The 16785-nt window shown below is 35.2% G+C and overlaps 1 protein-coding gene across 1 annotated transcript in view; it reads right to left on the minus strand.

The window, feature by feature from the left end:
* Positions 1–16785, minus strand: part of Smp_157000 (putative hypothetical protein) — a gene marked incomplete at both ends in the record, with an annotated part of 66594 nt that overhangs the window by 22544 nt on the left and 27265 nt on the right. Inside the window, 2 exons of the mRNA XM_018799879.1 lie at positions 7859–7961; positions 9839–9974. Coding sequence (XP_018653748.1) covers positions 7859–7961; positions 9839–9974 — 239 coding nt within the window. The remainder of the gene's footprint in view (positions 1–7858; positions 7962–9838; positions 9975–16785) is intronic.

The following is a 16785-nucleotide window of genomic DNA, read 5'->3' on the forward strand; positions in this document are numbered from 1 at the left end:
TAACTGGCAATCACACAATATTTACAGTCATGTCCGATCAAGAAGTAAGAAACGGAAATATTTTGTGCTGAGAATTCTATATTGTACCAAAAATGCGATGTTGAATAAAGCCATTAATAATACTAATGTAAATTCTATGTAGTCTAATGTTTTATATCTTGTTTGATCGGACTTATTGGAATATATGATGTTACCTCTTAGAGTTTGTTCAGCTTTGGGGAAAGTCGAGTGAAGTATTGAGTTTAAGGAATACTAGACAATGGATGAATGTAGTTATAATATATATCATGTTAACATACAGTTATGTGCTTAGTTCTTCTTTACTTAAACAATTCATATCACTCAAATTAATGCGAATGATAATAAGAATGAATAAGAAACAGACTACTCCAAAAACAGTAGAACCAGGATGTTGAAAAGGAGAAAATTAGAGTGAGATACTTCTAAAACCTCAATCCGTTTATCCGAATTATGAACGGATAAGCATATTATGATCTTTCTTGCATACAGTATAGAAGCTAAATTGTTAGAAATCTATCCTTTAAAAAGAGAGTGGTAACAAGTTCAGTAATTCAAACGATAAATACTGTATTTGAATAAGAACACTTAAAAAATTCACCAAAGTCGAAATATATGTAAGTCACAACATGAAAATGTTATAAGAACACAAGTTTATGATTAAATTCATATCATAATACCAGTTTAACACATTACTAGTACTACATTATAGTTGAATAATATACATAATCACAGGTCAGTCAGTCAGTCAGCTACAACGTAGGACCAGGCACATATAGGCATCAATCCAAGTTGCCACACCTCATAAGTACAACAAGATGAACACCCAATTCATAGTAGTAGTTACTTCAATGGTAGTAATATATAAAAGAAAGATTGTGTATAAGGATACAATACAGGAAGAAAGAATTAATTAGTAAAAAGAAAGGTATAAAGTAATTTTAACCTCATAGTTTAAGGGAAGATAAAGAGTGTATACACCCACATCAATGTGATCGATTCTGAGCCATGTCACTCAGAGTCTCCAACTACTGGTTAAGAAAGTTGCGGGGTTCGAATAAGATTTACTTCAGGATTTTAACTCTTTCTGGTTTTCTTTTTGTTATCCTCACTTATTACTGTTCTGATGGATACCGTAGCTTCTATCAAATCCTACATTTTTTACGACTGACTAAGCATCAAATTTACCGTGATTATCTGATAGAACTTCAAGATATTAGACTCAAAAAAATATTCAGAATTGTTTCAACTGATACAATTTACCTTGTGAAAACGTCTGGTCAATGTCGTTGAAGGTCTAATATAATTTAAGTTGTTCAAAATAGATTTATTCAACTAACCTTAACATATAACTAGTGACGATATATGAATAATTTCTAGTATGGACTTTACTGAAATAAAAGCTTTATTATTGCCGACCATTGTTCAAAACAAATATCAATATATATAGACTAAATAAACAGCGAGTCGTTCTTTTCGATTTAAAAATCTTTCCTTCAGACAGGGAGGGGGAAATGCGATCACTTATATATCATGTTTTTATGAAAACACTTTTTTCCAATTTTTATACTATGTGGGAAGTGTTACTAATGATGATTATAGGGTCTTGTTTTAATGTTCGAATCTCACATGCGGGATCGTGAATGCGCACTGGTGAGGATTCTCATACTAGGACGAAACGGCCATCCACTGCTCCTAGGGTTTCAATAGTAGTCTAGCTCAGATCAGCTCGTGATTTCAACTGTGATAAAACAAGTTATGTTATATTAATTAACAAATAGATAAAATGAAAAGAAAGCCGACTTTTATATGACAACTAGCAGTGCACATTTGAAGGAAAATAAGACAGATAAGTTGTAGGCTAAAAAAATACATCGAAACAACTGTTATTTTAATCCCTGACTAAGTAAGTTCAAAAGAAAGGAAGGCCCAGGACAGAATGGGTTGGAGAATGCTGGTCGGCGGCCTATGCTCCATTGGGAGTAACAGGCGTAAGTTCAAATATATTTAGTAATCATTTGCATAACACATGTAAAGATTCAATTAACTACTAAAAATTTAAATGATTTCAATTTACATCTCCTACTATAGTATGCAAATACTTTATGGTTTACAACCAAGACTTATCAACATGAGTCAATTAAGATGCCAATTTACTGTATCGAATAATACAATGTTGTAATGTGATCCGTTTTATCATTTTTGAAACCCAGTTTTATGTAAACTAACGTCTAGAAGTCTCAAATCCACAAAATCTATTGAATAGCATAACACTTCCGAAAATATAACACAATTTCTACAAAAATAAAACACAATTATAATGATATTTACTTAGTATTGTTTGTTTGGATCTTCCCATTGATGTTTTTTAGGACTGCGACTGGTCAGTCTCTGAGATGCAGGTACATCCAGCTGACGAGTCCTAAATAGGACGAAACGCGCGTCAAACTGGATTCCAATGCTAGCCACTATCCATCTTTGCTTACCAATTATAATGATATAACTCTAATATAAATAAATCCATCATGATGAACCAACAATAAGAAGATAATTAGATCTATCACATGAATCGAATAATGTCGCTAATCAAAATAGATAGTTTAATCATTTGATTCTATTATAAATATTGATCATTCATGATAGATCATGCATACTCTGATGAGAATATTTTTACTAATGACAAGTAATAAATAAAGTATAATTTATGTGATAAAATCCGTACATTACGAAATAATAATAAATTTTTCCGAAACTTATCTATTTAAGGTCAAGTTGTCCTCGAAAAAAATAAAACAAAGTTATAGTTACATTGATGTTAACGAAAAAATGATAAGCAGAGATGGATGGTGACTAGCAGTGGGATCAAGAACACGTGTTTCGTCCTGTTTAGGACTCGTCAACTGGATGTACTTCCACCCGAGAATTGTTCACTTCAGGAATCGAACCCAATACCGTTCGCTTTAAATGACATCACGTTATCCACTTAGCTACCGATTCCAGATAGACACTAGCTTGTGCAATATCTAAGCAATTCTCATAGGATGCACATATGTTAAGAACAGACTGATCAATTGCAATCCTAAACATTAGTGGGAACACTCAAACAACTAATAAAAAATCATTTTGAAAAAAAAGATTGAAAACAGACAGTCAAAGTGTGAAATCATTGAATACATTAACTATTTCATTCGATTTAATAAATTGTATCAACATAAACTGGATGATCAACGTGGAAACCTCATCACAGATATATGAAAATTGTATGATAATGATCATTTATAGTATTGTTTAGATATTTACTTGTTAAATTCACGAGTCTATCTAAGTTAGACCATCATTGAAAACCTGAAAGCACTGGACGGTCGTCTTGTCTTAGTATAGAACTCCTGAACAATGCGTATCTACAATCCCGCACGTAAGACTCGAAACGAGGACCTTCGATTTGACGTGCGATCGCTTAACATCAAGACCACTGAACCGATATCCAACGGTGTTAATGTCTAACTTCAATCAATCCATGATCTTGAGCAACCAGCCTTCATCAATTCTCTGAGGTGGTTAAATGTCTCACACCCGACATGGATTGAACTCAACTGGTCACGTCTTTAATTATTTGTCAATATATCCTACACTTTGACATCCTTTAAATCTTCAGTTCTAAAATTATCTTATACATTTTATTCTATAAATCCATTATTTCTTTTCAAATCATATTATCTACGCTTAGTCTCTGGTACTACTATTTGTACCGTTAATACTTTTACTGCTCTGGCATTTTTCTTGATAATATTACCATGCTGTCCTGAAACAATGTTACGACTTGAACTATAGTACATATGTATCAGTTTTTAGGTTGCTTATTAGTGAATGATTGACTTGTTAAAAGAAAATGTGTGTATAATTTAGCACTTCACTAATTGCTACTCGTTGAGATGATCCAGAAAATTTCTCGCAATAGATATGACAACCTCACGAAAACATCAAGAAGCATTTTATCCAATCAGTGTTTGATTAGAAGTTTTACTAGAAATATTGCGAAAATGAAAAGTCACATGTAGAGGTTCTGATTGGCTGATTACTATACTGCTACTACGTTTAGTAGTATTCTAGAATTCTCAGGAAAACCCAAGGACTCCTAAAATCCTATATTTTCTGTACATAAATGAACCCTTGGAGTAAGGTGCTTCTCGTATATTTTGCGCCTTTTCTCACGTGTTCAAGTCGCTGTGTAGTTCTAGCTCGGGGGTTACGAGACTAGCTTAGGAATCCGAATATAGCGTTCAATCATCAAGATATATCACTACTTTACTTTGCCTCGTTGATTGGTAGATTAGAGTCAATCAGTTGTAAATAATCGAGGTCTTGGAGCTATAAAGTGTATGGCTCCAAGTTGCCTCATTTTATACCATCAGGGTAAAAGGAAATATTTTTAATTGTTGAGCTCACAAGTCTATCTAAACTAGACCACCATGGAGAGCCTGAAAGCATTGGATAAACATTTCTGAACAGTCCCGTACTAGGATAAAACAGCCATCAGTTGCTTCCAGGTTTTTAATGGTTCATAAAACTCAACAACCTTCACAACCCTATATTTATAACACAACATTACAATACAGAATACTACTATTTCGATCTAATTTAGTAAACAGAATGATAAAATCACGTTTACAAGTTTTTTATAGAAACGGAAATCAATACAAAGAAACAACAACACATCAACTAGAATAGACTACATGCAGTATAGAATAGAAACATTGAAATGTCTACATTGTCTTAATATAATGACATGACAACAAAATGAATTGTTAATCAAAAAAAAATTTACATATTGACAAAAGAAAAATTTGAAGAGAATACAAAAAAACAAATAAAGTTATATGATGTATTTTTAAAATGTGAAATACCTAAAAATTGATTGAGTAATTAATTCAAAAATTTTGGACTTAGAGGATAGTTCATTTTATGAATTAAGTAAATGTAAATGAATAAATGATATAAACTTAAAAACTAAATTGTAAGCAAAGATAAATAGTGGTTAGCAGTGGAATCCAGTTTGACACGCATTTCGTCCTATTTAAGAGTCGTCAGCTGGATGTACCTGCATCTCAAAGTTGATTTTCGCTCTGAGATGCAGGTACATCCAGCTGACGAGCCTCAAACAGGACGAAACGCGCGTCAAACAGGATTCCAATGCTAGCCTCTATTCATCTCTGCTTACAATGCTTGTGAAATAAGGTTATATCGAGGCAATACCCACAGTATGCACATATGCCAATTAGAGACTGACCAGTTACAGTCCTAAACATCAATGGGAGGATTCAAACAAACAATACTAAGTGAATTAAAAACTAAATGTTTATTTTGTTTTTCGTTGTATCCCAATGAATAGAAAGATTGTATTGTATTTGACGTATCGTGACTTAATGTAAGCCATTCTTCAGAGTAAATCAATAACTGATTATGGTAACCATGTTTGACATTAACAAACGCCCTGGTATGGCCAAGGGTAGGGGAGAGTCAGCTCTCACTCTCGAAATGCTCTAATATGGCCACGTGTATACAGCCACTGCCAGGGAAATCCTACTGACCGCTTTCTCGCACCACGGGTGTTGTTTACGAAATTGAGAGAACGAAAAGCGAATGTCCGGAGCTTTAACCGGGTTGGTGGACACGCAGTATCCACCTAGAGGAGTTGGAAAACCCTGATTCCAGACCAATGATGCACATGGACTCCAGGATCCTGAGGGAACAAATGGCGTATGAATCAGTCATTGGTCATCGGCTAACATGGGACTGCATCTCCTTACGATGCTCCACTGCCTTGTGGATCAGACCTTTAGGTCAAAGAATCGGGGTGTGACCCTCTAAGAAAACCACCTGCTTCTGTCTTGTTACATTTGAAGCGATTGCGAATTCCCTAATCTGAGAACGGAACAAAGAATCTGTGACCAAAGACCGATAAGCTAGCTATTCCGACCCGTCCAAGCCCCGCCAACTAGAGTGAGAAGTCGAAGTCCAAAGTGGAGAAATATAATCCGCAAGCAGCCAGAAGCACGAGCAATCACAACAGGCACAAGCCAAACGTATATATACAGCACCAAATTGTCCTCTGGAAGCTTTACAAAATAGCATACTAAAAGATACAACGAACCAATAGCGTTTAAGATCCTCCCAAGTGGGAAATACGACATGAAAGTGAAAATGAGCGTTTTTGGCGCGAAAACCAGAAATTCAAAATTTTAATATAAAATTACAAGAATAAGGCATTTACCAAGTGAGTTCTGGGGATCTAACGTCCCCAATAGGTCTGGGCTCCCAGACAGTATCACAACCCACACAAAAATCAAGTGACTTGTGTGGCGCATATGTATTCGGTGCCCTTTTGTATCAATATTTATGTGTCCAAATAAATAATAATAGGTAAGTATTCTAACGTACTGTGATTTCGATTGTACGAAAAATATTCTGCATTCTTTCTTTTTTACTATTTAAATTTGTGTTAGTTTTATCTCGATTATTTATTTACTCTGAAGAAATGGCTTACGTTAAGTCACGAAACGTCAGAAATACAATTTTCTACTCATTGGGATATAACAAAAAAGAAAACAAACTTTTTTTATTAACTATTTACCCAATGATCAATTTATTTGAAACTATCAAGTTTAACCTTGGCATTGATACATTTGATTTTCAACTGTTAAATTCATAAATCCAAACTACATCTATTCCATCTATTATTATACAGTTTTGACAGATGGAATAGTATCACTTTGATGCCTGGTATCTGACTTCAACTATATTGGATGATGGTGTTATCGACGAGGCAATTGATATGTTCATCACGTTTGTAGCCAACTGATCTGACTCCAATTTGAATGAACGTATTGGTAAGTTATGAACATAAATCTTCCATTTAACTCTGTATATTACCTAGGCTAACCCCGTTTGTGTGACGGTGGTAATAAGAAGTCATATACGGGTTGCGTTAGAGGAATTGATTTCAAGTAAGAAGCGAGAGAGTGAAGAGGAGAGGGCATATGAGCCAACTCGTTTTGATAAAGTGTAACTCAATATTTGTATTCAGATAAAAATAAATTACAGACACGTAATGAATAGGGTATGAGTAATTAACACACATATGATCATATAAGAACATTCAAGGTTAGTAAGCGAATAATTAACAGGGTCAAAATGTTATTTAACATGAATAAATAAGTCGGATTGTTCGGAAGCTAGAACAATCTATGTGAACTTGACATAGGACTAGATATTAAATCACCACTAGTCACTATCACAATTAATAAATAATAGAAAAAAACCTCTCACAAAGTCAAGCATACGTGTGTTTGAATATGGTCAGTGAGTTTATTTTATCATGTATTGTGGTTATGATTTAATTCATAGAAATTTATATTAACAAATAATGAATAATAAACAAAATGAAATTTAATTAGGCAATAATTGCGATCATCAACCGATGTTAGACCACCATGAGAATCTGGAAGCACTGTCAAGTGGGGACAGGTATCTACCCCAGACAACAGAAGATAGTCGTGCAATTTCGTGGATTGGTTGAAGTCAGACATTAATACCGTTGGATCTCGGCTCAGTGGTTTAGAGATTAAGCGTTCGTGCGCGAGATCGAATGTCCTGGGTTCGAGTCCCTTTGGTGCAGGATCGTAGATGCGCACTGCTAAGTAGTCCCATACCACGAAGAAACGGCTGTCCAGTGCTTCCAGGTTTACGATGGTGGTTTAACATTGATCGATTCATGATCTCAGTCAAAAACTTAACAATCTCCACAACCCCATACTAATGATAATAATAATAATCAACTTACAGCTTTTTCTGTGATTAAAATTAAAACATCATTGCCATTACATGCTCCAATTTTCCATTTATTTCGAATATTATTTGCATATTGTACGATTGAAGCATTTTTACTTTAACAATGAGAACGATTCAAGTTTGATTGAATTCAATATCGAGAAGAAAAAAGCCGAATGAAAGGTTTCAATAGCTGAAGAACATTTTATAAGTGTATTTTCAGTTCGAAGACAATTCTTGGCGAGACTATAATTTATGAACGACCTTTGGGCAATATTATAATGAACATGGAATGTCCATCTACTCAGTAGGGTTAAAAATTAGTGTCAGGAATTAGGATTTACACTTGAACGTTAGAATTAAGAACTAGATTTAATGTTTTCATCATAAACTGATATCAGCTATAATGCCAAAATGGCATTAAGCTAAATGAATAAATTTCATGTCCAAATCTAGGATCTGCTATCTTAAATTTGATTGGTTCAACCATAAATTATAGTCTTGCCCATTTTCTTTCTTAAAACCAACAGCAATTAAACATTCAATGAAAATCGAGAATTAGGTGTTTTGTCCCAAGTTCTGGTTTTTTAACAAAGTGAATTTGTGATTTCATGAGATTAAAACCTAACACGTTTAAGAATGACACGATAATCGTATTCATTTGGTGAGTTGCATTTTGAAGGGCTTAGATTGTCCATTCCCAATCCAATTATCACAACTTCTGATTAGAACATTTGTAGATACATCTTGAAATTAACCAATAATCACAGCACGAGAGTATCATTTAGTCAGGGTACAACTGATTAATTACTGAGTATGCATGCTTAGCCCTCTAATACTGATCGAATCCTATCGATCAAGTTACAGTGGGGCCATTAATATGAGTGACCCAGTATTAGGTGCACGATTTTAAGATATTAGCTAGGCAAAAACGTTGGGCCTAAGTCTCGTATTAGTTGGAACTCATCAGCAAGGTATTTCTGTTATCTTGAGAGAACTGATGATGTCTGTAGGATTTCCAAACTCGTACCACCCAGTTCCAAAAACTGAGAAGTTTCCATTGAACTCTTTGGGCTACAACTGAGATCCTATAGGACCGAGATAATTAAACTCGATTGACTACCGAGTAATGACCAATAAATTTGTCTAACCCTTGGTGTTGATTAGATTCCATCAAACAATTTATTCAGGTGTGTTGTGTAGATATCTACTTATTTCAAAGATAATTCTTTTCTCTTATTAGTACTGATTAAAGAAAAACTAGTGAATACAGGACAGCTGTTTCCCGTACGTTCACATTTCTATATAAAGAATGAAGAAAATAGTATGACCATGCGTCGTTCAGTTTTAATTAACATTTTTCATTCAACATAGTGATAAATGTTGACCAGATTGAATCTATTAACAACAAGAAAGACGTATCGCCATAACTAATATGATTACATGCTAATTATTAAGAACATTTATTTAAGAAGTTGCAATGTGAGAAACAATTCATTGATTAGTTAGCATCACTCTGTAATACGTATTTGCTGGTGGAGTAAACAAAGAACTTTGAAGTTTTATACAAATCTTATTGACGAAGTACAAGTCTATATGTTCGGCTTAGGACCGAACTTTTGTGATACGAAAGCTAGTGATGTTATCTAACTGACTGAACCATAGTGGAAAAAGTGGGATTCGAACATTAGGCCTAATACCCCAAAGCCGATTACTTTAAACACTAAGCCACTGCATGAATCCTTAAAATCACGAAAACCAAAGAAAACAAAAATACACGAATAATAGAGTTAATCTTATTTGACTTTCAGAATTGTATCATGCAGAAAGATAGCAGGAAATGTGCAAACAAGGATAGGAGGAATATGATGACATTACTGCTGCATCGATAACTGCAACGGTAAACCAAAAAGTGAGTAAAAAAAAAGCTAGATTTACGAAACACAAAATGAAAAATACATATCAATCACATCAAAAATACTAGGTAACTTACTTTGAAAATGGTTTCGAAACTAGCGCTGTTACAACAAGTCTAGCATTTTGACTAACTTCATTTCTAAAACACGGATGACGACATAAACATGGTGTTTCTCGAGGATAATGTAATAACAATTCATTTATTGATTGTCCTAGAAAAATATTTTTTTAAAATTAAATAATAAAAAAAAACTTTTGGTTCAACGATATGATGCTGAAATATTCGAAAATACTGAGATATGATTATTCAAATTGTACACTAATCACTTAACAATATACAGAACCACTTTGTGGCTATTTGGTTTGTAAATGGTAGGAGTAAACGACAATAGTTGAGCTAAATCTTTAATCATATTGATCACTTACACTTACAACACTACAAAAAGGAACTAAAGAACCTCTTAAGTAAACCATAATAAGGGGGTTTTGTGGAGATTTCTAGTAATTTTTTATATAGTTGAAATCATGAGTCAACTGAAGCTAGACCACTATGGAAAACCTGGGAGCACTGAACGATCGTTTCGTCCTATTGTTGGACTCCTCAGCAGTGCGCATCCGTTAGATGCTGGCTCAGTGGTCTAGTGGTTAAGTGCTCGCGCGCGAGACTGGTAGGTCCTGGGTTCGAATCACGCGGTGTGATCGTGGATGCGCACTGCTGAGGAGTCCTACAATAGGACGAAACGGCCGTCCAGTGCTTCCAGGTTCTCCATGGTGGTCTAGCTTCAACTGAATCATGATTTCAACTATATAAACCATAATACTCAAGATAAAAACTCACAAAAACAAAAATGAATAGATAGAAAACAAATAAGCATATGACTAAAATATGTTTAGTTTACAAGAATACTACACCTTTTGTATAAGCTCTAGGGAATTCAACCTACTGTTAAAAAGAAAATTAGGAAAAAAAGAGGGGGTTTAGAACTGCAATTCCTAGTAGTTGGAAATTAAAAACTCTAACTATTAAATCATTACAATAAGGGGAGGGGGGGAGAATCTTGAAATGTTAATAACTTTGGAGATCATAAGTAATAAACCATTAAGATTTATAAATCTGGCTTTATATGTTGTTTTTTTTATTGAAACACTGACAATACGACTTTAGCATTCATCATGTTGTACTGATGCATTATGGTCAGTTAAGTTGATGTACATGTATCTCACGATCCACGTTGTTGATTTCTAACTAAATTACTTTTGTGAGGGCCATCAGCGATAAATATATATAAACTAGTGAATCCAATCATTAGAATCGATGAGTAGAGTACTTATAAATGATAATTTCAAGTGTTTAAAATGAAGTATAGCATGAAAAAGATGTAAATCGAAATGACCTGAGAAGAAAATTTTAACGATTTTTTTAATTCTAGTTTCTAGTTAAGAAGAAAATAGGCAACGCTTAAAGTTGTGTATAAGTTTGTAATCATTGAGATTTTATAGAGCTTGAAATGTATATTAAACAGAATGACTCTAACTATAATCTACTGGGTTAACTATGCCAATATTCAAATAACTTTAATGTATTAGAACACATCTACATTATTTGAACTGTCATTAGAATTTAACTTGTGACCTTCAATTTGAAATGATTTTAAAACATTGTACTGGACAGGTAAAAGTACTCCACATTTAACAGTAGGGTTATAGGTCTACAATAAACATTTTTTCATCAGTATAGGGTGGTGAAGATTGTTGAGTTTAGATTGATTTCATGAATGGATCAATGTTAGATCAACATCGAAAACCTGGAAGCACTAGACCACCGTTTCGTCCTAGTATAGGACTCACCAGCAGTGCACATCCACGATCCCTCAATCAGAAGTCAAAACCAGGACCTTCAGTCTCGCGCGCGAACGCCTAACCTCTAGACCACTAGGCTGGTATCCAACGGTGTTAACGCCTAACTTTAACTAATTCACGATATTGCACGACCATCTTCATCGAGTAACTGCCCCACAACATACACCGTTGAACTCCACTGGTCATGGCTTTTCACTCCAACTCCAGGAAATCGGTCTTGAAGCTAGTCACTAATAAATTATTATTTTATTTTGTTTAAACACATAAATATTGGTACAAAGTGGCACCAGATATATATGCACCGCAAAAATCTCATTTGATTTGTGTGAGGGCTGTGATATTGTCCAGGCGCCCAAACTGAAACAGGTGGTTTTCTTAGGGGGCCACACTCGGAGCCTTCGACCTAAAGGTCTGATCCACAAAACAGTGGAACATCGTGAGGAGATGCAGTCACATGGTAACCGGTGACCAACGATTGATTCATACACCATTTGTTCCCTCAGGATACTGGAGCACATGTGCACTATTGGTTTAAAATCAGGGTTTTCCAACTCTCCTAGGTGGACTTTCCGTGTCCACGAACCCGGTTAAAGCGCCGGACATTCGCTTTTCGTCCTCTCAACTTCGTAAACAACACCCGTGATGCGAGAAGGCAGTGAGTAGGACTTCCCTTGCATAGGCTATATACGCGTCGCCATGTGAGAGCTTTTCGAGAGAGAGAGAGAGCGAACTCTCCCCACTCTCGGCCGTACCAGGGCATTTGGGGGCAGTCACTAATGAACACATGATACTAGGACAAAACGGCCATTCAGTACTTCCAGGTTTTCAGTGGTGGTCTAACACTGATCCATTCATGACATGAATCTTTTTTTTTCAGTTGCAACAATAGGGTAGTAAACTTGACGCTTAACATATACATAAACAACTATGACTTCGAGCCAAGTACACATATCAATGAACTTCCTTCCCAAATCAGAACAAAACATTTGCATATATTTTTTTGTACGAAATTTTAATAGTAGTGATAGTAGTAGTGTTAATAATAATAATAACAATAATAATAATAGATTCCATGTCGGTATGTAATTAAAAATTACATTCCAATAATATGGAATGCTTTTCAAGAATGGATTATAATCAATGGTGTTCTTCAAAGAAAAATGTTGCGTTGTCTTTAATATTGTTTATGTAAATATCTTGGATATATATATATATATATATATATATATATATATATACCATAAATGCCACTACCATCTAACAGATGACTTCATCATATGATAGTTAACACATGAGGATTTGATAACGATTAAAGATGAAAATCTGTTACATACTAACTAATTAATTCCTTTTAAAATATAAAACAAGGATTATGCCATAGCTCTTTGTTAATTTTAACTTAGGAAATAGATTATAAATTATCATTTGTAAACCATTTATAATATGAGTAAGAGAAGTCAGTCAGTCACAACGTAGAACTTCGTACGTACATACATCAGTTCGAGTTGCCATGCCACATTAACACAGGTGCAGTTGTCGATTCAAATCCCATAGTGGTAGAAGTAGTAAGAGTATAAGTAGTAATCGGGAAGATTAGGGGTTGAAGATGTTATTGAAGGAGTAAGAGAAGAAGAACATGGAGTACAAATGCTAATCAACATTATTGATATTGGCACTATTATTATCATTATTACTGCTTTGATATGGGGATTAGGAGATTATTTTGTTGAATCTAAGGTTAACTGTATGATTTGTTGGTTTAAGCTTGATCACATCAAAAATAAATTACTACATGGTGTAATTTGAAAATTAACATTTTACCTGTAAACTCAAGGCAGAAATCACATTACTGTCTGTAAATGTAGAGCGAAAAAATGAATGTATAACCAGTATTTAGCACTTTTAAACATTTTATCTTTTGATACTTTAATGGAGGGGTAAGATTAGTGTTATGTCCTTAGCTTATACGATTATTGCGAAGACATACGATTGCCAATTTAGATATTCTGACTTACACGATCAAACTAATAACGCATACACCAGTACAGGCAGCCTAGAGTCCCGATTGGTTCTTTTCCGCCTAACCCTGCCTATTAAGTCCAGAATGCCAATATCAGCCTCCGCTATACGAATCACATATTCCAAACAAACTGGGTTTATATACAAACAAATCAGACCACAACACACCATAAAATAGAAAATAACATTTGTACAAGATCTAGCCGGAAGTGGATGTGATTGTGAGAAACTGTTACTAATAAATTGGGAATATCTCAGGAATAGTAAATCATATGATAATAGTCAATAGATCAAATAAGAGCTTAAAAGAATAAAACGAATATGAATATACACATAATATAGTCACTTAATAGCCATACAATATGAATATTCGTATAATATTAGTCCATAAGTAATTCCAAACGGTTACCATTCATTTATTGTCATCCGGATATAACAATTTCAACTAAACTCATAATATTGAAAACGTTGATTAGTCTTGGAAACTTTCCCATGGAATATATGAAATCTAGAACCATGATGTTTTGCCGACTGTTTCTACATATATACCATCAATTATTGTATATTTTTGACTATTCTGAAGTTGTAATGCCCTGGTACGGCTGAGAGTGGGGAGAGTCCGCTCTCCCTCTCCAAATGCTCTAACATGGCCACGCGTATACAGCCTCTGCTAGGGAAGTCCTACTCACTGCCTTCTCGCATCACGGGTGTTGTTTACAAAACTGAGAAGACGAAAAGCGAATGTCCGGCGCTTTAACCGGGTTGATGGACACGGAAAGTCCATCTAGGGGAGTTGAAAAGCCCTCATTCCAAACCAATGGTGCACATGGGCTGGCTCCAGTATCATGAGGAAACAAATGGTGTATGAATCAATCGTTGGCCACCGGCTACCATGTGACTGCATCTCCTCACGATACTCCACTGTCTTGTGTATCAGACCTTTAGGTCAAAGGTTCCGAGTGTGGTCCCCTAAGAAAACCACCTGCTTCAGTTTGGACACCCGGGCAGTATCGCAGCCCTCACACAAATCAAATGAGATTTGTGTGGCGCATATATATCAGGTGCCCCTTTGTACCAATATTTATGTGTTTTTAATAAATAAAATAAATTGTTTCTTCAATCTACAAGAAGGGCAAACTATAGAACTATAGATTACTACAAATTTGGTTGTCTATCAACTCATCAGTACTACTTATTTGCATAGCAAATATAGCTTAAGATTACACATATCTATATCCAATAATAATTTTATTCAGATAAAATTTATGAAAATTATGTAAATCCAAACAGCATGTTTTAATTCATGAAAATTGTCAGTTGTGAACTTATCAATCAATTAGTATCCATGGTGTGAAAAGAAAAAAGAATTCAAGTTTATTGAGTAGCCTCCTTATTTATGATGATATAATGTTGGCACCCGTGAAATTTAGATAAATGAAGAGTTTTCTTTTAACCTAATACAATTTGTTTATCAACTAAGCGTAAGTATGTACATAATGTATATAACTCGATGACGACAATACACTTTCCTTTATATGTTACACCAATAAATTTATGATGAGAACTAAACACGTTAATGTATTTCATCTAAAAAATATATTAAGAAGCTGCAAACAATCTTAAATGTCAGTATAAGAACATTAGAAATTTTCACAAGGACTAATAAGTGATCAAATGTGTCAATGTAGCCCTAATGGATTGGTGTCTGACGAAATCTCAGCACGGATTCAAAAAGCTCGTCTGACTTTTGTTAACCTACGTCACCTATGGTGAAGACGAGATATCCGTCTATCAGTTAAGGGCCGAGTATACTGCACAACAGTCCGCTCTATTCTACTTTACGGCTGTGAAACATGGCCATTAAGAGTAGAAGATACTCGTAAGCTACTAGTATTTGACCACAGATACCTTAGAAATATTGATCGCATCTCCTGGGATCACCGGGTAAGTAACAGTGAGGTTAGACACAGGGTATCAGGGAATTATGGTAAATCAGTTGATGAGGTCATGAATCTTCATTAACTGAGATGGTTTGGGCCACGTGTTACGTATGCCTGAACACCGATTACCACGACGCGCTATGATGACTAGTATTGGGGACGGTTGGAAGAGAGTTAGGGGCGGCCAAACCAAAACATGGCATCAGTGCTTGAAGTCACTAACTTCTAGTCTGAGCCATGTTGGTAGGTGCAGACTACTTGGTTGGGGTCCACGTGACTATCGTAACCAATGGTTGGAGACTCTAGGTGACATGGCTCAGAATCGATCACAATGGCGCAACTGTATACACTCTTTATCTTCCCTTAAAATTAAAATTGCTTCGTAACTGTCTTTCTTCCTGTACTATATCCTTATATACAAGTAAGTAGTCGACGCGTTCGACTACTTCACTCCCTATCCTTAGTTCAGGTGCTGACTATTTAAAGTGCGTAAAATTCGGAAAACTTGTGTAATAATCATGGAGTTTTATTCAATATCATTCGAATATAATGAATAATCTTTGCTCTATATGAAATTCAACTTAAATGGTAAACAATAAGTAACTTAGTCAGTCAGCTACAACGTAGGACCAGGCACACATATGCATCGGTCCAAGTGTACGTTTAATAAATATAATGACGTGTTAAAACAAACAAAAAACGCACTGCTAAGGAGTCCCACAATAGGACGAAACGGCCGTCCAGTGCTTCCAGGTTGTCCATGGTGGTCTAGCTTCAATTGAATCCTGATCTCAACTATATAAAATTACTAAAATCTCCACAAAACTCCCTTCTGGTAATGATCATATGCTCACTAGTGACTGGCTCCATGAGGTATTTCCTGTAGTTCTAGTGAGAAGCAGTAACCAGTGGAGTTCAACCAGGTCTCTTGGGAGATATCAACTCACTGAAGACATTGGTGAATGGTTGCTCAATTTCGTGGATTGGTTGAAGTTAGACATTTACACCATTAGATGCCTGCTCAGTGATCTATCGGTAAAGTGCTCGCGCGCGAAACTGATAGGTCCTGGTTTCGAATCTCGCTCGCAAGGCGGGATCGTGGATGTGCACTGGTGAGGAGTCGCACAATAGGACAAAACGGCCATCAAGCAGTGCTTCCAGATTTCCCATGGTGGTCTAGCTTCAATTGACTCATGATCTCAAC

Source organism: Schistosoma mansoni, chromosome W (assembly GCF_000237925.1).
Source record: "Schistosoma mansoni strain Puerto Rico chromosome W, complete genome".
In the NCBI taxonomy this organism is placed as follows: domain Eukaryota; kingdom Metazoa; phylum Platyhelminthes; class Trematoda; order Strigeidida; family Schistosomatidae; genus Schistosoma; species Schistosoma mansoni.